Below are 27,965 nucleotides of genomic sequence, written 5' to 3' on the forward strand. Positions count from 1 at the left end.
ATCAGTTGAGCGCGCGCTAGAAGATCCCCTGTGCGCTCGCGAGCTGTAGTTTTCTCGCGTGTAGACCTGTAATCTGCTCACGGTTCACTTCTCACGCGCAAACATCACCGCTGCGTTCGATTAATATTGGCATTGATTTGCTGCCATAAAAAACTGCTCATTACGCTGCTTGATGTTGCAATTTGATATTTTCTTATTATATTATTCTACTTGGTCTGTATAGTCATGCAAACATTTGTTTGTAGAGCAAGTAGTTTGACGTTTTCTGCCGTTTATTATTCCTAGTCATTTCTCCCATAAGCGACTGAATCGGAAGTTCTAAGACAATCGCGAAAACAGGCGCACTTCCGCATTTTAGAATAAGGTCAATAGTAGAACAACACTTTAAATAAGTGGTCACCAAACTTGTTCCTGGAGGGCCAGTGTCCTGCAGATTTTAGCTCCAATCCTAATCAAACACACCTGAACAAGCTAATCAAGGTCTTACTGGGTATACTTGAAACATCCAGACAGGTGTGTTGAAGCGAGATGGAGCTAAACCCTGCAGGGACACTGGCCCTTCTGTGACAGGATTGGTGACCCCTGCTTTAAATGATGAAGGTATGAATAAAAGACTTACTTTGGTAAACAAAAAATAAATAATATATTGCCATTATTCAGATTATTATCGTATTAAATAAACATCAATTTAATGTTTGTTTCTTTTTTCAGGGATAAAAATATACATTATTTGAAATGCTGGGTAAATCATGTTTTGCAATACCGTTGTTATATAAAGTGTTTCTTAAGTGCATTAATGCTGCATGTTCTGTTGGGACTTTAATTTAGAGTAGATTTGGCATAGATACAATAAAACTTAAACAGACTGAATAAGTACACTCTCCCTGGCTTAACAGTGCAGAAACTGGATGCGTAGTTAATCTCATGCTCCATAAACTTGATGATGTGCAGATGCTAAACCGAGCTTAAAAGACTGATTGACTAATTAAACACATTTTTTGATTGTATTGATAAGACAAGCATGGATATAAAAACTGTAAAATGTCTGTTTTTTATTTGTACATACGTATAATCACTAATAAATAATGTTTTTGCAAAATTAAACAGACAGGGCACACTTTGTCTTTTTTGTTTTCCTGTCAACAAACCTGTCAGGAAAAAAGAGCTGAATATTCGTGAATATTTTTCTCACAGACATGAAAACTCAGGAGTTAACACTGTTCTTTAGTAATCTGAAGGGAATCAGTGCAGTGCCATATTTCGAAGCTAATTAACATTTGTAATTATTTGAAAATATATAAATACGTCATGAACTATTACTTAAAGTAATAGAGTTTGATATGTAAAATATTATTTATTCCTATGATCAAATCTAAATTCCAAGGTTTCAAAAAGATCTAATTACTGAGAAACATGTTTAAATTTGTTTAAATTAATTTCTTATCAATCACATAATAACCAAAAATTGAGTTTTGATATAGGTGACAGAGTGGCGCAGTAGGTAGTACTGTCGCCTCACAGCAAGAAGGTCGTTGGATCGCAGGTTCCAGCCTAGGCTGGGTCAGTTGGCGTTTCTGTGTGGAGTTTGCATGTTCTCCCTTCGTTTGTTTAGGTTTCCTCCGAGTTCTCTGGTTTCCCCCACAGTCCAAAGATATGCGGTACAAGTGAATTCGGTAGGCTAAATTGTCTGTAGTGTGTGTACATGTTTCTGCTGCGTAAAAATGTGCTGGATGAGTTGGCGGTTCATTCCGCTGTGGCAACCCCAGATTAATAAAGGGACTAAGCTGACAAGAAAATGAATGAGTTTTGAAATTTTTACAGTAGGACATTTACAAAATATCTTTACAGACCATTACATCTTTTGTAGTATTTTAACCATTCACTCATTTCTTATTCTTTTATACATTGCAGTATGTGTGAAAAATTTAATTGTTGAAATTTCTCCTAAACATATTATTTTTTCTTTTTACATTTTAATAAATGTTTGGATTTAATTACAGAACAGAACTTGTTGTTGTATGAACATTGTTTTATTAAAGAACATTAGTACCAAGAGTCCATGATACGCCTCATGCTCATGAACCTCATGCCACCAAAATTGCTGAAGCTTCTGTACTCTCCAGGCCTGAAGTACCACATTCTGCCTCTATAGTGGGGCTGGTCATAAAAGAGCCAGTGGCCGTCCATCACATTGCAGGACATACAGTGAGACATGCGGTAACGGTCCATGATGCTGTCACAGTCATCCATCATCTCGTACATCTGACCTCCGAAGTTCTCCCTCTCGTAGATCCTCATTCTGTAGGATCCCCTGTGCTGTAGTGGAAGAAAAGCCAGTACTGTGATTTAGCATTACAGATTCAAATAAAGTATATATTTTTAGTTTTGTATGTTGTATTGAGCTCACCATAGGGATCATACGGCAGGACCTGATGCAGTTGTTCATTCCAAACATAGACATGTAATCAGCATACTCTCCCCTTCTGAAGAAATACTGATTTCCCATGTAGTTGGGCTGATCGTACATCATCCAGCAGCCGCTCTCCACTCTGCAAGAGTGACAGCGGCTCATGTAGGAGGAGAAGTCACCACAGTCGCCCATACAATCATAAGAGCGACCCTGGAAGTTCCTGTCCTCGTAAAATGTGACCTGAAAATGCAAAGTAAATATTTTAGCGATTTAAAGTGAAATATACCAAATCGAAAATCTGATTAACATGGAAATGGGTTCTGATGTGAGGTTTACCTTCATGTTTGCTCTGCCTGTGCTTCCACAAGATAGAAGGTGAAGCTAATTCTGCTTGTTTACTGACTGCTGTCATCCATACCTTTATACTAGACCAAGACTAATGACTACACAGCCCCTATTGTTGGTAAGTTCCTGACTGTGCACATTGGCACAAAGTGCTTTCTGGCTAAAGCTTGTTATGTAGATCTTAGTGTTCACATTTGTTAGTACAAAAGACTATTTTCTCTGAAATTGATATTGCTTAGAAGAATGTTGTGAATCTGACAAACAATGAGAAATGTCAGTGATAATTTACAGTAGAGATTACCAACACTAGTTCTGGAGGGATACATACTGCATGTTTCAGTTTCAACTTTGTTCCAGCAAACCTGCCTGTAATTATCAAGAAAACCTGAAAACATGCATTACCTGCTTAAGGTGTGTTTGATTGGGTTTGGGGATTAAATATGCTTTTACTTAATATTTTTAAACCACAAATTATGTTATCTTTAAAAATCATTAAATATTAAAATGTACAGATTTATTATGCACTACACAAATATTCTGTTATAATAATAAGACTTTTCATTATCTATCAAATTTATGGACGTAATAAAAACATATAAACAATTCATATTTATATTAATTCATTATTATTATTTTTAATGATAATAATAGATTTTATAGCTGTTGTTTTCATTTACAGTTTCATTTTTATGTATGACTAAACATCACAAGCGTAACAAATGTCCAATAATAGATAAAAACAATAATTAATTACAAGGTAATGATGAACAGATCAGACCTGTAGGCCCTGTCCACACAAGCAAGGGTATTTTCAAACCACCAAATTTATACAGAAAACGCAGTATCAGGTGATTGATACCAACATTTTCTATAAACTCCAGCCAGGGTGAAACATTTCCAAAACTCTGAGTACAGTGGGGTTGTGTGGTCAGTACAACTGGAGTTTTCTTGGAGTTTTCTCATGAGATCAGAATATTTTCTCTTTTCTGATTGGCCAACATGGCTGAGTTTAAGTCACGGATGAGGAAAATTCCACGATCATGGCAAAGTGTCTCATATTCCACATTGTTCACACCCTGGGATGGTAATTTGCCTCTGTTTTCATGTTAGCATTGACTTGTATGCAGAGTACTTGCTAAAATACTTAGTTCAGCATTTGGTGTGAACTCAGCATAAAAGGCTTTTATCGCCACCTGTTGATTTGGAGTGTCCTTAACATGCATCCCTGTGTGTTTCTGCAATTTCATGTAGACAGAGATTTGAAAAAAAATGACAGCAGAGAAAACTTATTGCCTGCACCTTTCACATGCAATTAGTACTCATTTAACCTCTCTGAGGTATGCTGTATCGTGGGTGAGTCCTTTTTTAAGTATGTGCAAAAAAAACTCAAACTACTCTGTCTATTTTTATCATACAGATACGTTGTATACATAATTAGCACTTTAAAGTTTTACTTGAAAAACTTTTTATTTGTGTGCCCCCTAAAATGAAATAATAAATTTAAAAATGTGTGCTTTTGCCATCACACTCTCTTCTCGAAGTACATTCTAAAATGCATTATAAAATGAACTAACTCAGCAAAAAAGTCCAACACAAACTTGAATCTTGTGTCTGGTGAAAGCTGAAAATGTCTGCTTTGAAATGTTGTAACTTTGTCAGGATCACCAGCGATCTAACAACCAGAGATCGCTGGTAAACACTCACATTCACATGAACTACAAATCTGCCAGTTTATGGACTACAGATCCCAGTCATGCAACAAACACACTCACCTGCTCCAAGTAACCATTGATTGAACACTCACACAGCTGAAGCTGCTCAGACTTATTATCTGTTTAAGTGAAATTACTATGCGTTTTCCTTTGTCTTGGTTTGCCATGTTTTTGATCATCGCCTTGTTTATTTGTTTATTTCTGTCTGCTGCCTGCCTCTGACCATCTGCCTGCCTATTGACTGTGATTCTGGATTGCTCTTGTACACCTGTTTGCCCCTGTGTTGACCATTACTTGCCTGACCATTCTAATAAACCTACATTTGAATCCGCACCCCTGTTGTCAGTGTCACTTCCCTGTTACAAACTCAACTGAAAAGAAATATTCTTTAATTATGTAATCTGTATGAGAGCAAAGAGAGATTTATTTTTTTTTGTTTAACCCTAATTACTGTGCCTATAATAAGCTGTAACCAGCCCACAGGGAAGCAGGGCTTGAGCATGAAACAGAGTTGGACCTAAATGAGAGATGAGCTTGGGTCAAACTAAAAGACCTTTTTTTTTTACAATGATATTTTTTTCGCAGACCAGTGTATTAGTATTTCCCGTTTTACATTTGAATGGGACTCTTCTCAGGAAAATTTACAACAAACTGAAAATTACACCTTGCAATAATAGAACTATTCGGCGTGTGTCCAAATGTTTCTCTTTTAATACTGAACTGCTTTCTGAGTTTGAAAATGATTACTTTCCTCAAGTTATTAAGAATAGGAGTAAGCTATTGTTTAAGGAAATAATATATTTTCAACGTTTTGGCTTATTAATTTAGTTTACTATTTCCTTAATTTAATGGCAACTGACTCACCATGAATCAGCGAACCTTCTTGCTGTGATGTGACAGTGCTAACCACTGAGCCACCATGTTGACCTGAAATCAGTTTCACTAATCATTCGTTCATTTATTTAATTTTTGGCTTAGTTGCTTTATTAAAAAGGGGTTGCCACAGAAGAATGAACTGACAACTTATCCAACATATGTTTAAAGCAGTGGATGCCCTTCCAGACACAACCCATCACTGGGAAACACTTACATTCACTATGGCTAATTTAACTTATTCAATTCACCAATAGATCATGGCTTTGGACTGTGGGGAAACCGTAGCACCCAAAGGAAACCCACGCCAACAGGGAAAACATGCTAACTCCACACAGAAATGCCAACTGACCCAGCCAGGGCTCGAACCAGCAAACTTAATCAGTATAATCAGTTTAACCGGTAAATAAATATAGTGAAATCAGCTTAACCGAGTCATCACGCTTCACGTAGCCCATTACCCAACCAACATCAGTGTTAGGGAAAGCTAAATGTTACAATCTAATGTCATTTAAAACAATTACTTAGTTACAATTTAAGGCATTATTGTAGACAGAAAAATACCTAAAAAAGATACCAAAATTCACAGTTATTATCGTGAAAATTAGTTTGGCACAGATAACACGCAACTCTGGCTGTATAACTTTTTTATCATTTTAAATGTAAAAATAAAGATTTATCTTAGGCTATCATAAGTTTGTTTTTCGTGATATTGTCTGGTTGTCATTTGTAAACTATCATAAACCATTAGGTTACTAGGCCTACCCGTCATGTTATTTATTTATTAAGCCTATTTTAATAACTTGTTTTCAGGTTATTTTCGTTTAGGGCCATGAGCTACAAGTCAAAACAAACTCGATATGCTGACTGTATTTCAGCTCTCAAAATAGGTTTACAATATATTTTATGTTGTTTAATTTTGCATAAGCAAATAGCAGTATAGCCTAAATTACATATTTTTAAAAGATTATCATTCAGCCTATACCTGCAGCATGTGAGAGGTTTCTCGGTTGATCCGCGGTAAATCCACCTAAGCACTATATTCCATTTATAACACTACAAACTTGACTTCGCAGGCCGATCATTTTTAAACGCAAAAGGCATTTATTAAATGTTATACCTTGACTGCTGCTGCATAATGGGATGTTTCTCTACACAACTAATGTGCTTTTTAGCAATGTCAAAATGAAAGCAAACATTCAAAGGGTTCTGCGTTTTGTCAATATTAGCTTAATAGTAATCATATTAATAACAATATTAATTAATACATTTAAATATAATTTATAGAGTAACCTACTGTGGGAAAACACTGCCTACTGTTTTTATTAAAACATATTATTAGGCTACATCTTCTCGAATAACTAATGTGAAAATGACTGGCAGTTGCATCTATGCTAAAATTAATTTAACAGTAAATTTCTTCTGCGTTTCTTCCTTTTAGAGCTCAAGAGAGTTGTGTTTAAAGAATTAGTTAACTAAAACATGTAATGAATTAAGCTGCTCGTATCATGTCACCCACTTTTCGGGTGACCGGGGACCGATCTCTGGACTATAGAACTAGCTTTAATCCCACAATTTTCATAATTTAATTGCTATGTCATATATTTTAAAATATTTAAATGTGTGTTCTAAAGGTTGGAACGACAGGAGTGTTAGTAATTAATTACAGAAAGAATTTTCAGTTTTGAGTGAACAATCCTTTATGAAAACTGGGGGGGCACAAATTCTTTCTGAGGGGGCAATGCCCCCCTTTGCCACAGTGAATATACAGGTGAATTATCTGGTAGTACTGTGTACAGATAAACTGCGTAGAATCCAAGCAGACATTGCATGATGTCATGTGAAAAGGGCCTACTTGGCAGGTCTGGAAAAACTATATCAGGAGGTGTTGGCAGGATAGATGGTTCTGGTGGGTCAGATGGCTGTGGCAGAAGCGGTCATACTAGGAGCTCACAAGGAATCAAAAATGACACAAACAAGAAAACACTTTGTAATGTAGCAACAGCTTAAGAAAAGTCAAAGAATGAGTTTGAGTGTGGTGTTTAAACAGTCAAAAAGTAAAATTCATTCATTTTCTTTTCGGCATAGTCTCTTTATTAATCTGGGGTCACCACAGCGGAATGAAATTGCCAAACAGTAACAGTAAACAGTAAAAGTGTCTCTGGTTATTAATACAGTGCATTATAGAGGGCACTCCACCCATTATACGTTTGGCGTAATCTCAACTGTAACATGCAACATAGGCTTATTCTGAAAATGTAGCTCTATATACATAGACAAATATTTCTGGAGAACGCTATTTTTGTAGCCAGAAGTGCGTATAGCTGCATTTCTTTTTTTTAAATGAAAGCTAGGGGGCGGTATGACAGCATTCCTTTTCACACATACCAGCCGACCACTTATATCCTTATGGACTGCTTTCCAGCTGTTGTCCAGTAGCTCATCATGTACGTCGGTGGACTTGAGACACCGAAAAGAGATAACTACAGCCATGGGGTTCAAGTCTAGTGAAGACCGGTTCCAGAAAGCAGATAAGAGAAAAACAGAATAAAAAAATATATATAAACAAGTAAATAACAGGGTGAGAATGTGGTAAAATGTCGTAAAAATCAGACGAGGGCTTTTCTTTTTCAGAATTGTTTTTTATATTTGTCGGTTGGGTTTAGGGAAGTGGGTGGTCGGGTCAATCTATGCCTTTTAAAATACTATTAGTTGGGTTTAGGGAAGGGAAAGAGTAGGTCAGTCAGTCAAGTCACTCAGTGAAACAGTCAGTCGACCGCAGCCTCTGGTGTATTTACGAGTAAACAGCAGGCGCAAATGGCACTCGTGAGAGAAATTTGAGATCTCAAAAAACGTACACAACGGCTTCTGGTGGATTGGCGAAAACAAAAACAGCAAAAAATGTAGCTGCTGGGATGTATTTAGCACTCTGCAGAAATGTATATAGAGGTGCGTTTTCAGAATGAGCCTGGGTTGGTAATATTATAAGAGAATAGGACAAAGAGTATTAGAGCTGTTTTCTCACAGCTCTGCCAGTGAAAGTGGTTGAGCTTATGCTGAGTTCAGACTGCATGATTTTAGCCCTGATTTTGATTTGCCGACAGGTTTTGAGAAATCGCCTGACAAATGCCTGAAATCGCAGACAAATCGGAGCTCATTCATGTGAGTATCAATCTTACAGTATGAACTATCAAAGACGCCATCTGAGTCAATCACCAATGGGACGAGGCATGTCAAAACCTAGAGAGCATTTGATTGTTCAAGATTTTATGAGACTTTGTGAATATGTTCTTATAAACATACAAGAAAACAATAATGATAGTATATACAATGGTCCTTAATTAATCGCAAGAGTTACGTTCAAAGATAACCTGCAATAGGTGAAATCCGCAAAGTAGTCCACTTTGTTTTTTACAATTGTTATAGATGTTTTAAGGCTGTAAAACTTCTTACTTTCACTATTTTCTTTGCATAAACATTTTCACACTTTCTCCTCTTGTTTAAACACTCGCGGAACTTCCTTTAACATGTCCAGAAGTCCAACTTTTTGTGTGATGATTAGCATCTTTATTGGGTTATTGGGTCCTACTGTGGGTGCCTTCGACAGCACAGAATGTTTCATCAACATTAAAGGGTTTATTGGGGAGAAATCTTGCAAACATCTAGTACAACACTTCAGAGTCATACTGCTAGTGATCAAAGATTTATGTCAATTTGGCAAGTTGAGCACATTCTGTATTGTACAGAAGACACGGCATGAAGGAGATTAATTGACAATGGTCTACATCCAATCTGGACGTATAACACAATGCACTAATCAGGACGCAGAACACAATGCGCTGTAAAAAAGCATGTCAAATCGCACACAAAAAATCTGCGAGACCGCAAAAGGTGAACTGCATTATGGCGAGGGATCACTGTAATCCTGCATTTAGATTTGTATTGGCTTAAATCATCTGTATTAAAGTGAAAACTTGTTTTCATCCAGGTGATAGTTAAAGGTTCTAATGTAAAATAGAAATCAAAAGCAGCTTATTCAAAAACAAATTTTATAAGTAACAAATGTTGTTGTTGATGTAAAGAAATCTTCAAGAAGACAAGAAGTCTTTAATGTGTGATGTGCTGGGACAGACAAGTTATATTATGGAAACATTTATATTTTTTTAATTGTTCACATTTCTCTTTTTATTTTTATATTTTTTGTATTTTTATAAGATAGTGGAAAATATCTTCAGAAAACAATGTTTAGAGTTGTATAGAAATAGTTTTTATTGCAAAACTAGTACCAAGAATCCATGATACGCCTCATGCTCATGAATCTCATGCCACCATAATTGCTGAAGTTCCTGTACTGTCCAGGACCAAAGTGCCACATCCTGCCTCTGTAGTGGGGCTGGTCATAAAAGAGCCAGTGGCCGTCCATCACATGACAAGACTGGCAGTGAGACATGCGGTAACGGTCCATGATGTTGTCACAGTCATCCATCATCTCGTACATCTGACCTCCGAAGTTCTCCCTCTCGTAGATCCTCATTCTGTAGGATCCCCTGTACTGAAGTGCAACAAGAGTCTGTTATTTTCAAGTTTATCAGGCAGAAAAATGTAACATACAATATATATATATATATATATATATATATATATATATATATATATATATATATATATATATATATATATATATATAAAATACTAATATTATTATAAATGGTCTAAATTGAAATTACCATGGGGATCATACGGCAGGACCTGATGCAGTTGCTCATTCCAAACATAGACATGTAATCAGCATACTCTCCCCTCCTGAAGAAATATCCACTGCCCATGTAGTTGGGCTGATCATACATCATCCAGCAGCCGCTCTCCACTCTGCAAGAGTGACAACGGCTCATGTAGGAGTGCATGTCACCACAGTCGCCCATACACTCATAAGAGCGACCCTGGAAGTTCCTGTCCTCGTAAAAGGTGACCTAAAAAGTTCAAATATAATGTTTTTGGAATGAAAATTTTAAATAGGCAAATGATTGTAATTTCATGTTATGGAATAGATGGTAGAATGAGGTTTACCTTCATGTTTGCGTTGTCTGATCCTCAGTGGTTCCACAAGGGAGAAGCTGAAGCTGATACTGCCTGTTGACTGACTGCTGTCACCTCTGCTTTTATACAAGACCAAGACTAAAAACTACACAGTCCCTATTGTTACTCAGCTCCTGACTATGCAAGTTGGCACAGGACTTTTCTAGCAGAAGCTTGGTATGTAGCTTTTAGTACAGAGACATATTTGGACTTATTTTTTTAACAAAAAATAGTGTTTGTGTTTTAAGTATTTCTTACAGAAATACTTTAGATTTTATAACAGAATTTTATTAAGTTGTATAGGAGTTGTATACTCAATCCATTTGGACCAAAATAATATATTTTTGGTCATTTACACAGAATGTATTTTTCTCCATAATAAATTTAGCTTTAACAACATCAATCCAATCCTCTATTTATAATATCTAACAATATATTTATGTCTACTGTGAAACATCGCGATGGACGATGGCATCGTCATTGTATGATGCGATGAATTAATTATTTATGAATAATTATTTAATTCATAATAAATTAGTTATTAGTAGTCTACAGTTTCATCTACCTGACATGCATGGTCTTCGTTCCATAACCAAATCATAAATAAATAAAGATGAGTTACACACAAATTACCACCTGTCAATAACTTTTTCCGCGGGACTCTGGCATGAATAGGCAGAGTGATCTATGTCGTTATAATAGCGTCAACAAACTTTGTTGGTAAAAAAAGGTGCACATCCAACAGGAACCAACCAACAGTATCTGAGGTTTTCGCTATAGATAGTAAGTACCAGCATGAAAGCATAAGATTAAAGGGCCATGACACCCCCCCACTTTCGGTTAAAGTCTACTTCAGAATTTTTTCAAAAGATGCATGATTAATGGGCGTGGAGCTCCGCGAGCATCGGGCAGGAGTGGGCGTGGCCAGCAGGGGAGAACGTGAGCGAACTAAGCTAGCTCACAAAATGAGACAAACCGTGAGGAGACGCATGAGTTTATAGTTTACAAAGTTAAAATGCAAAGAAATGAACAGTTATTTAATGCCCTGCTACATTTGTTACAATGCAGAGGCGTATGGCAAGCCGTTTTAACATTTACTACTTTGTTTTGACTATCCATAAATATATTTAGAGATATCTCTAATTATATTTTGACTAGTCATAATTATAATTCGACTAGTCAGAATGACAATTAGAGATATCTGCAATTACAATTGTACTAGTACGAAATCATATTGGAGATATCTGCAAATATATTATGACTAGTCATATTCCTCCATTGACTTCCATTGAAAAATATTTGCAAATATCTCTAAATGAATTTCAACTAGTCACAATTGTAATTAGAGATATCTCTAACTGAGTTTCTACTAGTCATAATACATTTAGAGATATCTTTAATTCGTCATATTTAGCGATATCTACAAATATATTTGAAGATATCTCTAATTAATTTACTACTAGTCGAATTACAATTGTAGATATCTTGAAATGGAATTGTGACTAGTCAAAACTCATTAAAAGATATCTGCAATGTAATTAGAGATATCTCGTTTAAAGTTTTGACTAGGAGGATCATTCTTTGGAGATATCTGCATTGAGCTTTGTGACTAGGAATACTATAATTGTAGATATCTTTAATTAACATTGTGACTAGTCAAAACTCTTTTGTAGATGTCTGTATTGTATATTCAAATCACCTGCTTTGCTAAACCCCGCCTAAATTATTACGCATTTGGTATTCGAGCGCGCCAATAGGCCTTTTTCACACTTTCTGGTTCCGGTGTTAGCGAAACAGCGTCCCAACAACATACGGTTTCAATGCGACGGACTAAGAAAGAATGGCAGGGTCATCTCATCGCTGTGATTCCTGCGTTCTCGGCTGCTCCAACTCAAGAAAACAACACCCTTACTTTAATGACCAAGATCTCCCGAAAGACGCGGGACAGAGAAAATCATGGATGACATTATTAGAGGGGTTGAATGTCGTTTCAAGTTATATGCGGGAGTACGTTCGTATGCTGTATGCACTTCAAAGCGGAGATTATCATGTTTTATTAAAGACTGGTGGTCTTAGTTTTATTTTGATGAGTAATTATAATAGAGACAAAACTCCAATTAAGCTATCTGCCTTCTACAAACAAGTGCTCATTATGGTCATTTATCTATAAGCATGATTTCTCCCCACTTTGTTGTTATTTTGGAATAATAGACAATTCATACAAATGCAAATCTCGCAAAAATGCAAAATTATTTGTTTAGTCAGTTATATAATAAAGATGGCAGGGCCGGCCCAAGCCTTCAGGGGGCCCTAAGCAGGATTTTGTTTGGGGCCCCTTTGGTGCAAACAATATGATAAATTATCATCAATCCTTGATAATTCGCACACTATAAATTTAAAACAAACATTATTGATTTTGTTCGCTGTAGCTGTGTTGCTTACATCATAAAATATATGTTTTAAGACAATTCTAAATATTATTCTGCAGAAACAACATCCTATTGATCCAACTTTTTATATGACTATTTGCCAAAAATCTAAATAAAACAAAACATTAATATGGGCTGGCAGAAACAAAAGCAGCTGGAAGTAGCCAATAACATACTTATTTTTATTATTATTCAGGCACAAGACGCTGCCAAACAGTCAAACATAGTGACAATAAAGATAATTTCTTTTTTAATTGGATATAAATGTTAATACTGAAAAAAAACCATATTGTATTTTGGGTCCCACTTTATATTAAGTGGCTTTAACTAACTTACATAGGAACTAATAATTTGTTACAATGTACTTATTGTGTAAATACATGTATGTACTGTGTACTTATGCTTGATTAAATACATGTATGTAGTTACATCTGTAATTAACTTTTGTAATTACCTTTGTAAGTACACTGTTGACCATCCCTTACACCTTAACCCACCCTTAAACCTACCCATACCACCAAACCTGTCCATAACCCAGCCTCTATCCCAACTCAATAGCACCACAAGTGTTCTAAAATACATTATAAACACAGTAAGTACATTGTATTTATTTTTTTATACATAGTATAAAAAGTATATATATACAAGTACATAGTAGTTAAGGACACTTAATATAAAGTGGGACCGTATTTTGTAGTTCAAATAACTTAAAACATCTATTTAAATTAAAATCAAACTAAATCAGGAAGCATTTTCTAGACATACTCGCATATAAATCAAATTGATAAATATGTACAAAAAATTTCAGTTCTCAGAAATAATTCTAAATTAAGTGATTTTTTTTTGTAAAACAAATTAATCTGCCAATGAGATAAGTAAAATAATCTTATTTAAAATATAAAACAATCTTTTTTTATTTACCCTAATTGTCAGATTATTGAGCTTTTTTTAATGAAAAATTCACATAATTTTGACTAAAAATCTTTCTAGAAAATGTTTATTGGTTTAAGAATATTTAGATATTTGGACTACAAAATCACACAAAAACTATAAGAAAGAAAATAATTTTGCAGTGTATTACCAACTCTAAATTGTATAAATCAGAAGCTTATTTTTTTTAATCGCCAAGTTCATGAAAAAGCATTTTGCTGCTTTTCCGGGCACTGCTGCTTCAATCACGATATCAAAGATTCTGCGATATATTGACAGATCACAAGAAAACCAGCCACAATATATCACAATTTTGGTAAATGAAGGGGGAAAATGCATCAAAAATTTATGATGAATTTCTTTTATAAACACGCATTTATAGAATTGCAACAATGTAAAACAAGTGCTCATCTGTCAAACAAGCTTAAAATTGCTGATGTGCAGAGAGCAGTTTATGACTGAAGAGAGCACATCTCTATCACAGCAGCAAAATCTCAATTTAGTGGAATATGCATTTAAGAAAAAAACTGCCAAAATAGTAATTTATTGCAATTTATATACACTTATTACAACTTGACCAACTAATTTTATGTAAACATGGAAACATTTTATGCTTAGCCCTGGTTTATTTTTAATAAAAAAATTTTCAACTGATCAGAATGCTCTGAGAGGTGAGCACAGACTCCTCTGAGCACGTATGTTTTCAACAGTGGAGAACATTAGTTATTTACTCACATATTTAAGTAATTCCCCTGACATTTTTTGCCAAAATACCATCTACAAGATTTTGACATGGTCTGTAAGAGTGAAATAAACGCAATTAAATGTTTCTAATTAAATGTTCATGTCCTATTGATATCTTTATATATTTTGGCGGAGTTAAAAAGTTTGAGCGCATAAGAAGTTGCACTGGCCGCGGGCACGCGCGAGCGATATAGCGAAGTAAAAGCGTGTCTGTTAGAAAGAAACTAGTGGCAAAAACGGGGGAGCTGGATGTCTGAAACACACAAATACATTGGCCCAGCTTGGACAGAAGAAATTGTCTGTATGCCTGAGATATTCTCCATTGCAATGGCTCATCTCTCAGACTCAGTGGTTTACATGACGCTGGTGTATGTCTAAAGCAGGTCGCACACCAGAAGAGCCGCTCGGCGCCGCGACACGGAGCGTCCATGACAGTTTAAAGTATTACACACCAGACGCGCACATTCGAATGATATTTAACATGAAACTAATCAGATGGCGCTCTGTGGCGTGGCTGAAAAATGAACTGCGTCCTGAGCCGCCGACAGCCGCCGTCTTGCGGCGCCGGTGTGTGTACCCTGATAGAAACCTATGTTTAGAATTCTAAAATGCTTGGCGTTGCGCGGCGCGGTGCCGAGCGGCGCTTCTGGTGTGCGACCTGCTTTATGATACGCCATTACGGGAAACGCCACCTGGTGGCGGCTGGGTGTACTGTAGCTAAAGCGGTTATCTGCTGCAGTCGGTGTTGAAAACTGATTAATTAAATCCGATCTTTTTGTAAATTTAGGTAAATATCTTGGCGCCTGAGTATGTATCGCGGTCAGAAAAAACACTATAAATAGGCATATATTTTGTTCCACCACTAATCCACAAATTAACAAACTAAAACGAAAGTCACACAATAATTTCAAGCACTCTTGGGGGCCCCCTGGTGGCCACGGGGCCCTAAGCAGCCGCTTAGTTCGCTTATGCCTTGGGCTGGCTCTAAAAGATGGTATACTTTTCTTACAACGGAGTCCTTTTTGCTTACAAAATCTCAATAACCCAGCAAGTTTTCTACTGTTATTGGTTCAATTCATTTAGAGAAATCTTATTCATTCATGTTATTTAGATGTATTAATAAGACAATCCTTCTGATGCATTGTCTTTTGATATTACTAAATCTTATGTCTGCCAATTTTGTTTTACTAAATACCAAAAGTAATGATAGAGCTATTCATACTCTTTTCCAAAAAGAAATGATTACTGTACCTTATATCCAATTTTATGTCTTTATTAAAGGGTGAATTAAATAAGTTTGGCTGTTACCACAGAAATATCATGTTAGAAATAGAATTAAAGAAATATCCTATAAACTTATATACAGGTTTTATCCAGAAAAACATTGTTTGCAAAAAATTAAAAGTGGGATTGATATAAATTGTATTTTTGTAAGGAAGAGGAGACAGTTTTACACTTATTTTGATATTGTACATAGTCAGCTTATGGGGTGAGGTGCAAAAATTTATTAATAAAATTTTTTTTGTGTTCAAAACCTCTTTCATCATTATGGAAAAATGTACATGGGCTTGATTATCCTAATCTAGAGGAAAATAGTTTTATTTATTTAATTTGCTTATGTTGTTAACAAAATTGTACATTCATAAATGTAAATTTACTAATATGGAACCAGATTTTAAGGGATTGATGACTGAAATATGCTTTTATAATACCAGGATCAACTCTCTAAACAAGAAACTCGACCCACTTTAAAATGTGTGAACTCTACAATGTATTTCATTATAGTTATATTACATTTTGTATTTTATTTATAATAACCCCCTGGCATGTACATTTTTGTATTGTAAAATGTTATTTGCTGTTCTTCAAATAAATAATAAAAATGAATATTATCCACGAGTAGGAGCTAACGTGTTTTCAGACTTGAGAAAACCTTACGAGCATTAAACAACCTGTAATGAATGGGGCTCCTGCATTGCCCGATAGCAACTCGCCTGCACAACTAACTCGCCATTCACGATATCTGACTCTGAAAAAAAAGGAAGGAGGGGGTTAGCACAGTATGCAGACGGGACTACTGACATAAAACTCATCCTGCTGGATGTTAAATAGCCAGGTTAATCTTGCGTACGAATGGCTTGAATGAGCAGATCTTATGCTGTTGGCTGTGCACCTTAAATGCTGTTTTTTTATTTAGGAAGTTTTACACATTCACCGAACAACATCTTCCTGTCCAAATTATGGCAAAGTTGACCGTGAGAAAGTCATCCGCTGTCCCGAGGCTGTCATGTCTCTGCGGCTCTTAGCGAATCCAGAAATATCGATACTTTAGCTGCGTCCCAAATCGCATACTTATGCACTATTCTACGCCATTTTGTAGTATAAATAGTGTAAGTAGTGCGTTCACACTGAAAACACTAAAAATAATAAGAGCACTTCAATTACCCGGATGATGCACTCATTGAGCCGCTAAAATGAAGTGTGGAATGATGGACACTTCACGCACTCAACGACCGCAGGTTTGCTTACGTAGCGGAAGGGGCGGAGCTATCGGACGCACATGTTGAATAACTTTATTTATTTTGGATGGTGAAAGCAAAATTCTCCTACGAGAGTGATTATAGCGCCTCCCGATGGTGAATGCGGCAATACTCACGGCAGGTTTTATTTGATAGTTTGGTCATTTATTTCAATGATTTGGCAACCGTCAAACCTCATCAGGGAAACGGTTTGAATTTCCGCTTAGTAAAAAAACATTAGTGTGCCATTTGGGACAACACTACATACATATACTTTCCTGTTGAGTGTGTAAGTGCATAAGTACATAGTGCATGAGTGCATAGTGTATAGTGTGCCATTTGGGACGCAGCTATTGCTTCAAAGGGCGCTTCCGGTGTTAAATTCCGCTGTGAAAAGGTCTGGGGAGGATCTGTGGGCAGAGCTGTGGAAATTACGTCACTCACACAGATTTGACTAGGAGCAATAGCAATGCAGATATCTTCAAACATAATTTTGACTAGTCGAAACGGAATTAGAGATATTGAGAAACCGACGCGTCATCATTGCACTTGCAGTACTGCGCTACGTCGCCGATTTTGATCTCGCCCAAAAAATCATTTTAAACCCGGAAGCTGAAATTAGCTGACAGAAGCTCAAAATTACCCAGTTTTCCCCACAATTAAAGCTGACAGGTGCTAACAAATCTGTTAATATAAAAAAAAAAGTTCTCCAGAGTGTCCTAAACCTTTAAAGCAGTGTACTGATGCTTTGGAACGTTACCTGATAGATTCAAAAGACCAAATAGTCGTTAGATAGAGAAAAGATTAACTTATATCATGTTTAACAACTATAATGAGACATGATCCAGCGGTACATTCTTGATAAACTGTACGTGCACTGGTCTCTGGGGATTTTTGCTCAAAGCACCCGCTGACTGCTTGGAGCTCAGATGCAATACCGCCGCTCCCTACACGCAGAGTATGCAGGCTGCGTAGGGCCTCAACTCCGGAGGGGGGCACCATCTTGGCTGCTCAAATTTTATTTATTTTTTATATTTATTTACTAATATCAACATAAACTGAGTTTACATCAAATATATATTGATAATAAATTGTTAAATACGTTTAAAAAATAATTTTATGATGTACGCATAAACAAACATGTGACGTAATTTTTTCGTGCACGCGCATAGCCGCTTACGCGTGGCGAGGCCCGGTCCTTTTATCCTTGCGGCTGCCAGCTGCATATAAATATAATAGATGCAAGTTGCAGGTTCATGCCCGGGAAAAGACAACAGCCGTCTGGAGCCGAGAAGAGGAAGAGAGTACAAGATGAATCGCGTGAATCACTTTCAGGTAACTTCCGTGAATCTGGAAAACTTATTTTTGGTTATTCAAGTAGGCTATACTAGTGAGGCTAACGTTTAAATTTCGCCACAACTGCTATGCATTGTGCTTTAGACAGGCCATGTTCTATGACTTCGCGTTTGCCCCTCTTCCCCATGTTGCTGATAATTACACAAACTCAATTATTGTTATTAACTTGTGCAGTACTCTACAATTCTGCTTGCACGCCAACAACTGTAAATACACATGCACTGCACAATTATTTCACTCTATGTATTATTTATTATTATATTTATTTATTATTATAGTTATTATTATGTTTATTATTATGTGTATATAATTTTATATTATTTCATTCTTTGCAGACTGCAATTATCATTGTTCATAGTTTTATCTATTTCTTTACATTTCTCATTGCTGCTGTTGTTATTGCTTGTATCACTGCAATGACAATAAAGTCTCTTTAGTCTTTTTTTGTGCATTACAGTATGAAATAACAAAACTGAGTAATATTCTGTGATTTCTGAAAGATCAATTATATAAAATGAGTCAAATTACTGTAAATCACAGGCCAGAAACCATTTTTATTATATGAATTCATTAATGATTATTTTTTCTGAATGTTATAAAGATTTTTTTTTTAATTACAGCAATTAATTCTTGAAAAACACAAATGTCTTTGATTTATAACGAAAGCAAGGGTCAGCTTTTGTCACCATAGATTACAGTGTAAATTAAATCCACATTTTGGTTGTAGTTTGTAAACATCATGAAGAGTGCTTGACTAGCCCGTTGTTTTAATGGTATGTCATGAGTTTTTCTTTAAATGACTAATTTCTTCTGTATTGTACATGGAGGTCAATGCTGAAGTTTGCCACAAAAGAAGATGAGGTGGCCTGACCAGCACTGCTCCAAAGACACCAGCAGCTGCACAGGTACAAGTACAGGATGCAGCACTGAGGACCGTCCATACAGGTACAGACAGGGTTTATTCCTTATCTTTTGTAAATGTTTGAAATTTGGAATGCTTTTGCAGAAGACATGTCAGTATTTACTTTGATGTAAACTATTATTTTTGTTATGTAAATATGTGAATGTTTAAGTATAATTTGAGTCTTTAGATGCATATTTATGTACATAAATAAATAATTACATGTTTAAATCTTTGTGTGATTTTTTTCCTCTGTGGGGGCACCACAGTAAAATTTCGCATAGGGCACCCTTTTGGCCAGCAGCGGCCCTGCTCAGATGTGTGCATGTGCTGCAAGCGCATGCCAGAGTATGTTTGGTTATGTGATGTGCGTTTTAAGTGGAATAGTGTGGACGAATTCCTTTATAAAACTAAGACATTTCTATTTGTATATTTATTTTTCTTTAAACAGAGCAATTGGCAGCGTGCCCTACTGAAATCAACTAAAGTTTCTAATATCTTTTTTGTACCTTTTGGTAAAGCTTTCTAAAACTTTTGTTATTAGGACATCCCCAAAATGTATGAAAATGGTTAGCATCCTGTGAGCTGCAGTATCTCCAACAGTTTGAGTCGCCCAGAAATGAGCTTTTATATGATTTGGAGTAAGGAAAAACAAATAATATTTCTGCAGCAAAATTTTCTCCAATATATAATAATTTAAATTACATGTATCTTCAAAATGATCAGCTAAGATAGAAATATCACTTTCTTTATCCTATTTTTCTTAAATGCTGTTGTGATTACCAGCTGTGTAGCCCTCGAATCACTGGAGAACACTCCCTGTCATTCACTCGAAACACATATCCCATCATGCCCTACAGTCACACACTGTAAGGACACCATTGCAACAATAGGCTTACCTGTGTTCTTCTCGCACTTCCTGTTGGTATGTGTCCACTTCAGCCAATGCAGGTCTTACTCCAGTCAGCTTTCCCATGGAGGAGACTTCCATCAATGCCCATCATGTTCACTTCTCCTCACGCTCACTTTTCTAACAATCCGCCCACCGAGTTCCTGGCTCATACTTACAATATAATTAATGTTAGTTCTTCTGTCCTCAAAATAATTAGTGCCAATCCACCAAGAGTGGCTGCCATTACATGCTGATCTGCCAATTTCTCCTAACTCAAAGTCTCCTGATCCATCGGGGTTGTCTGACGTGCCAGTGCTTCCTGTTTCAGATCCTCCTGACTCACTAGGGTTATCTGATCCTTAAATGTCTCCTGATCCAGGGCCTCCTCAGCTCCATGCTCTAGGACCTTCACATCTCAACACTCCAGGGCTTTCTTCGCATCATGCTCCAGTTGCACTTCTGCTGCATGAATATGGCCCTTCATCCCTCCTTCTTGTCCATCTCCACTCTACCTCCCTCCTGGACTGTATTTAGTGTCTGGAATCTACTCCTAGAGGGGAGGCTCAGTTGGGATCACCAGCTCCTGGCTGATCACTGGAGAACACTCCCTGCCATTCACCCGAACTACATATCTCATAATGCCCAGCAGTAACAAACCGATTTCAAGTGACCTATTAATTACACCTACACGGCTGAAGCTGATCATGTTTAATTACTGAGATGATAAATACAGTTTTAATTCTTGCAATCTGTCTTGACCTTTTGGCCTTTTTTATTTACTGTTTGGATCTGCCTATATCTGCCTATATTTGCTCTGTGTGCTGGTTTTCGACCCCTGCCTGTCTGACTATTTTCTCAGTAAATACTGTATTTGGATCCATATTTGAATACACATTTTATCTTAAAATACTCTGTCATATTCTATTTAAACAATCACAAATTTAAAAACTGTAAAGGGTATATATATATATATATATATATATATATATATATATATATATATATATATATATATATATATATATATATATATTCATAATTTTAACAAAACAATCTTTTTGTAAAATTAGTGAAACAGACGAGTACTTTCTCTTTTAGTGTCTTTTGCCAATGTGATGAGGAAACTCATTGGAAAAAAAACAGCTGATTATCCATGAATATTTGTCTTATAGACATGAGAGACATATCTGCATAAAACCTGAGTGTGCACTTTAAACAAACCAACTCCTTTTGAAAACAAATGTTGCAATGCAGAATTCACTCGCCAGAGCTCATATGCCTTCGTCAATAAAATGCTAATCATGATGACATCCACCTGAACTTGTGAACCCCTATAAACAAATACATCGATGCTTGGTAAAAGGTTTGTTTCATTTTCACTGTCAGGAATAAGTTGGAACTATGATCCTTACGACCTCGTAAGACCACTGTGATCAGATGCTGCTTTAATCAGTAGGTGACGTGTGTTACACTTGTTATTAATTTATTAATTTTATCAAATGAACAAGTCAAAAATTTGAAAGGAGCTAGTGTTGCAATTATTTCTGCAAAAATTTAAATAAAAGGTGTTAAAATATTTTGATATAAAGTAATTGTTTTTTTTAAGTATTACTTAATTTTGTGATCAAAGCTTTCATTATTAGGTTACTTCAGTGTCTCTGATATCTGAATATATTAGAAAATTATTAACAATGGATTAAAGCTTAAGAAACAGCAGAGAACAGCAAAAATTGAATCTGAAATCTTGGATATCGGGCACCAAATTGTCTGTCATTGAACTGGCTCAAGGGCCTATACCAGGTGTGGGCAAACTTGTTCCTGGAGGGCCAGTGTCCTGCATAGTTTAGCTCCAACCCTATTCAAACAGACCTCATTATAGAGTTCAAGTGACCTTGAAGACACTGATTAGTTTGTTCAGGTGTGTTTGACTAGTGTTGGAACAAAACTATGCAGGGACACCGGCCCTCGAGGATCAAGTTTGCCCATCCCTGGCCTATACCATCACCATTAACAGAGCGCCAATTGACTCGAATGGCTGCGTTAATACTTTGGCCACAGATGTTCTACTATCCTTCAGCTTACTAGCAAATGATTCATAAAATCCAACAAAGAGCCTTTACAGAATTTTCAGCGGGAACCGTCTCACAAGACTTTTGAATGACTCCTTGTCATGCGTTAGTAATATGGTACATCCTGCCAGATGTACAATTTTGTAGAGACAAAGAGAAATTAATGCATATGAATGAAAGACAATCTCTTAAAATGCTAGATCTAAGGCGGATCTATCTTTGAATAATATGCCACAGATTTACTCATATGCTGTGTTTATTCCAAACAACCAGGGTAATCAATGTGTTGTTTTAACCCTTATAGCAAACTAAAATGATCTGTATGTGTCTGAAATGTATAATGTCTGGTATTGAACGAAAACTAGTGACATTTGCAATACATTGGTGTAAATGAGAAACTGGTAGGACAAACAGTATTCATCTTGTAACATTTGATGTAAGATAGTTTCAATCTTGCAAGAGTTTTACCACGTGAAATCTAAATGCAGTCTGTTAATTATTGACCTTTTCTACTTCGGTATAGGGTGTGGCCCTGCCCTTCATGGCAACTGCTCATTGAAAGACAGTGCCATAGGGATGGACCAAAACAGGTCACTTAAAAACACCCTACAACAAAGAAACTTTGCTTTTTGCGTTAGCTGACTTGCACATGCTATTGCTTCTGCACCCGTTCGCCTGCTCGGACACCACGCTGCCATGCGATTAGGTCACCACGAACATCCCATGGAAACCTCTTAAAGGGGTGGTCCACTACGATATCATATTTTAAACTTTAGTTGATGTGTAATGTAGCTGTGTGAACATAAACATCTCAAGCATCTTTGAATGTAAAATGCAAAGCTCAATGCAAAGCCTACAATGAACGAATTTGAGAGAGATCCGGTGCTGATGATGTGCCAGCTGGGATGAATCCTAGAACAGGGCGACGTGGCATCGGTATACTCGCTACATTCCCATCGAAGTTGAAATCCTGGAGCAACACGAACCATCTGGTGACACCAGCATTGTTGTTTTTTGCTGTTGCCATCTATTGTAGCGGGGCGTGGTCAGTCACCAGGATGAATTTCCTGCCCAGAAGGTAATACCTGAGCTCCAGGATTGCCCATTAATCGCCAGGGCCTCCTTCTCCACCGTTGCATACCGGGTCTCTGCGGGGGTAAGCTTCCGACTCACGTACATGATGGGGTGTTCTACATCGCCGTGGACCTGGGAGAGGACCGCGCCCAGGCCCGAGTCGGAAGCGTCAGTTTGGAGGATGAAAGGGCAGCCAAAGTCAGGTGCGTGCAGTACCGGTGAGGATGTGAGGGCCATCTTCTGGGTCCGGAACGCGTCTTCCGCTGCCTTGCCCCATTTTATCCTCTCTGGCTGCCCCTTTCTGGTCAGGTCTGTCAATGGGCTGGCTATGGATGAGAAGTTAGGAAATAAAACATCTATAGTAGCCCGCTAAACCCAGAAATGCACGCACCTGGGTCTTGGTGGTGGGTTGTGGAGTTTCTTGGAGTGCCCTGACCTTGTTCTGTTGTGGCTGTATGAGACCTCTTTCGATGTGGAACCCGATGTATTTGGCTTCGGCTAGTCCCAGGTGGCATTTCTTGGGGTTAATTGTGAGCCCAGACCGTCGAAGATCTAAGAGCACCCTCCGTAACCGGGATAGGTGTTCCTCCCAGGACTCTGAGTGGACGATGAGGTCGTCCAAAAATGCTGCTGCATATGGCTGGTGGGGCCTCAGCAGGATGTCCATCATTCGCTGGAATGTGGCTGGGGCCCCGTTGAGCCCGAAGGGAAGAACTCTGCCTTCTGGTTAGGTGAGAGTTGCTCACCTATTTGGAGGATAGGGGGGCTCTCTTCCGTAAAGGCGACTAGGTGGCCTGGAGCTGCAACTAAAGTCTTCATTAAATTGATGTGATAGAGTTGTTCCTCTTGTCTTCGTCCTGGCTGACGGACTCGATAGTTTACCGGCCCTACCCTTTCCACCACCGTATACGGTCCCTTCCATGATGCAAGGAACTTTGAGGTTGTGGTGGGTAATTAGGATCATCATGAAGGGGGTGCCCTGGTCGGTCAGTATCTCCGCTGATATTCCCAGTCGACTGCACAGCAGAAACAGCTCCTTCGCGATCGCAGATGAGGTGGCTTTCCTCAGGGGGATCGCTTCTGGGTATCGGGTAGCATAATCAAGGATAACAAGGATGTGTTCATGTCCCCGGGCCGACTTCGGCAAAGGCCCTATCAAATCCATACCGATGCGGGTAAAGGGCACATCAACGATGGGTAGCGGTTTTAGAGGGTTATGGGGTGGTCATTGGGGAGACGTCCTTTGGCAGGTGTTGCACACCTGACAATATCTCTTCACTTCTCCATCCAGACTGGGTCAGTGGAATCGATCGCTCCTAAATGCCCTGCCATCGGGTGAGTATGTGCCAGTTCCAGAACAGTCTCCCTCTTGGTCCTCGGAACGACCAGTAGTTTCTTCTTTTTCTCCGGCCTCTCTGTGACACAGTACAGCAGACCATTTTGTACAATAAAATGTGGGAAGGGGTGAGGGCTGGGAAACTGTTCTTAACCATCTATAACTCTCACTTGTGGCCAGCAGTGTTTGAGCGTCTGATCTTCTCGTTGCGCTCTCCCGAAAACGCCTTCTGCGGTTATCTGTTGAAACAGATCAAAATACAAATTAGTTGATGTTGATGACTCACCCCCTCTGTCGCTCTGGGTGGCCATCAATGCTGGTTTGCGGTCTCGATGAGCCCGTGTTTTGCTCTTCTTCTTAGGACGAGCCGATAGAGCATGATGGTGTGCGAGGAGTTTGGTGAACCCCGGCCAGTCTCTGCCCAGGAGGAGGGGCACAGGAAGATCTGGAACCACCCCAACTTCGATGTGCCAGCTGCCCGGTTTAGCCGCAATGGTTACTCTCTGTGCAGGTACATAGTGGGTATCTCCATGTACACACGTGATCGGGATTCGACCTTTACCTTCATAATGGTGTTTTAAGGTTTTGGGGTAAACCAAAATGATGGCGCTTCCTGTATCCAACGTGGCTGTTTGTGTTTTCCCTTCCAGAGAGACTTTACAGGTGGGAGCTTCGGGAGGGATGTTGCGGTGGAACACGCAACCTGCTGTCCAGGTTGGGGTCGAGTGTATTGTCGTCTCTGTGGGCATCGGCTCATCCATCTGGCTGGGGACCGCTGGTCTGCTGCTTGGCCGCGCTGTGCCCTCCACCAGTCGCCAAGGTGCGTTCACCCTTCGAGGTGGCAGAGCCGCTCTCTCCCCCGTATCCCTGGCAACATGAGCTTCAGCCAGCTCCACCGCCTCAACCAGGGTGGCCAACGATTCAGGGTTTCTCATCCTGGTAAGGGTGCGTAAACGTTGAGGCAACGCACGCATCATCTTTTCTACCACCACTTTCTCAGCGACCTGGACCGCCGAGGTATCTCCTCCCAACAGCCATAATCGCCCCAGACGATAAAGTTGAGCTGCTTGGGTACGTACCGGCTGTTTCTCATCATAAGACCACTGTGAGAACTGCTGCGCTGCGCTGATTGCGGAGAGCCCCATTCTGGCTAATATCTCCTTCTTCAACGCTTTATAGTCTTAATTTTTAGGTGTCTCAAGTGCGAAATAAGCTCGTTGAGCTTCTCCAGTGAGGAATGCAGCCAACAACCTCACCCAGCTTTTCTTCGGCCAGCATTCTCTCTTGGCAATCACTTCAAATGTGTGCAAGTATGCGTCTATATCATCCAGGTCGCTGAGTTTTATGATGTAGCGTTGCGCACTCATTTCAGGAATCGGGTTGTGTCTGGCCGCCTGGCAGAGCTGTTGTTCCAGTCTGTCCTGTCTGGCTGTGAGCTGCTCAGTGATGGTTTGTTGCTTGCTGGAAATCTCCGCTAGGTGGAGTACTACCTCTTCCAGTGACATGGTTTACAGTGACAGCCGTGTAGGATAGAGCGTGAGTGGGAGAGAGAGAGCGGATGCCTGTCTGGAACACAAAGAAAAATTCAGCGGTTATTTCTTCTTACTAGTAAGTGTTTTTTCTGAATTTTTCCCTCTATTATGCCCACATTCTCCACCAGTTGTAGCGAGGCAGAGGGAAAACACATACACAGCGACGTTGGGTTACAAACAAGTCCCCGGAGGGTGCTTTATTTACAAAGTGAATAGAATCAAAGTGAAGAGAATCATGTTAGAATGATGCTTGTCTTCCTCGTGTGTGGGGCTGGCTTATATGTCTCTCCTCGTGATGAGCTCCAGCTGAGATCGATCCGGTGCTGATGATGTGCCAGCTGGGGTGAATCCTAGACCAGGGCGATGTGGTATTGGTATACTCGCTACAGTATATATATTAAATGTGTAACGATACGCGTATTCGTATTGAGACTTTCGTTTCGGTACGCATTACAAACCGAACGATTAGACTAACATCTAAAAAGATAAAAGGGAATAAGTACAAAATATAATGTTTTCAATGCAACAACGCTTAACATGGCATCCCAAATGACGTGGGAGACAACATGCTGCCTTCCCTGCTGCCTTCCCTGTAAACAGTAGACCATCGCTTTTGAACTCAGAATATCACTTTATTAAAGCATGCACTCATTAGCAATCTTGCTAGCTTCTGTGTCAGCCTGGCTGCTCATGCTGGCTCCGCCCCCGTTGCCCCAGCAACCCTGGACCCCCGACACAAAAGAGCCAACCTCCAAACACTATTCCAGGCACGTGCTACACTAGCTCGCAAAATGGCTACTAACGTTAATGTAATCCCAGACATCCCAAGTCTCCCTGGAAATCTTCTGGAAATTGCGCGTATACACACACACACACACACACACATATATATATATATATATATATATATATATATATATATATATATATATATATATATAAACTTTTATGCACATCAGTAACTTGCCAGTAATTTAAAAAAAAATGTATGTATGCCCCTGTAAGAAACCGTTGTAAATAACTGGAAATCCAGAAGTTCACAAAGCCTACTTAAGAAGAATCCTCTCAAATGGTGGACTTCTACATTGCAACTGGTTGCCCCTGAACCACGTAATAGCTCATTTCGGTGTGAATACACAGTAACATAATTGTAAGAATCAAAGAATCTGGAGGATTTTCATTGTGTACAGCATAATGGTGCAAGCCTAAGTTGAACAGCCAAAATCTCCTTAGGTGGCAATATCACCACATGGGTTCAGGACTACTTCGGCAAACCTTTGTCAAGTACCTCAATACATAGTTACATTCACAAATGTTAGTTAAACTGTACTTTGTGAAAAGGAAGCCCTATGTTAACGCTGTCCAGAAGCGCTGTTGACTTCTCTGAGCTTGGAGGCATCTGAAATGGACAATCACACAGTGGAAATGTGTACTGTGGTCAGATAAATCAGTATTTCATTTATTTTTTTTATTTTTTCTTAAGGGGAGAATTGGACGCTGTGTGCTCCAGGCCAAAGAAGAAAAGGATCATCCAGACTGTTACCAGGGACAAGTGCAGAAGCCAGGGTCTATCATGGTATTGGATTGTGTCAGTGCCCTTTGCACTTCTGTGATAGCATCATTAACGCTAAAAAGTACATAGAGATTTTGGAGCACAATATGCTGCCTACTTTTCCAAGGATAATGTAAAATCAAGACAATGCAAAACCATATAATACATACATTAAAAAGTCCTGGCTGTAGAGGAAGAGGATAAAGGCACTTGAC

General features: G+C 38.4%; 2 protein-coding genes across 2 annotated transcripts; both read right to left on the minus strand.

The window, feature by feature from the left end:
* Positions 1-2,014: 2,014 nt before the first annotated feature.
* Positions 2,015-2,803, minus strand: crygm2d12 (crystallin, gamma M2d12). Its single transcript, NM_001100442.1, has 3 exons — positions 2,747-2,803; positions 2,408-2,650; positions 2,015-2,316 (listed from the first exon to the last, which is right to left on the minus strand). The coding sequence occupies exons 1-3, from the start codon at positions 2,750-2,752 to the stop codon at positions 2,044-2,046; spliced, it is 522 nt and encodes a 173-aa protein (NP_001093912.1). The 5' UTR covers positions 2,753-2,803; the 3' UTR covers positions 2,015-2,043.
* Positions 2,804-9,585: 6,782 nt separating this feature from the next.
* On the minus strand, positions 9,586-10,472 carry crygm2d20 (crystallin, gamma M2d20). The gene is made up of 3 exons (NM_001082939.2): positions 10,408-10,472; positions 10,068-10,310; positions 9,586-9,892 (listed from the first exon to the last, which is right to left on the minus strand). Exons 1-3 carry the CDS (start codon positions 10,411-10,413, stop codon positions 9,620-9,622), a joined length of 522 nt encoding a protein of 173 aa, NP_001076408.1. The 5' UTR covers positions 10,414-10,472; the 3' UTR covers positions 9,586-9,619.
* Between the last annotated feature and the right edge of the window lie 17,493 nt (positions 10,473-27,965).

Source organism: Danio rerio, chromosome 9 (genome assembly GCF_049306965.1).
Source record: "Danio rerio strain Tuebingen ecotype United States chromosome 9, GRCz12tu, whole genome shotgun sequence".
Taxonomy (NCBI): domain Eukaryota; kingdom Metazoa; phylum Chordata; class Actinopteri; order Cypriniformes; family Danionidae; genus Danio; species Danio rerio.

Coding starts and splice junctions, on each gene's coding strand:
- crygm2d12 (NM_001100442.1), bottom strand. Junction 2,317..2,407: donor CCTGCCGTATGATCCCTATG/GTGAGCTCAATA, acceptor CTTCCACTACAG/CACAGGGGATCCTACAGAAT.
- crygm2d20 (NM_001082939.2), bottom strand. Junction 9,893..10,067: donor CCTGCCGTATGATCCCCATG/GTAATTTCAATT, acceptor GTTGCACTTCAG/TACAGGGGATCCTACAGAAT.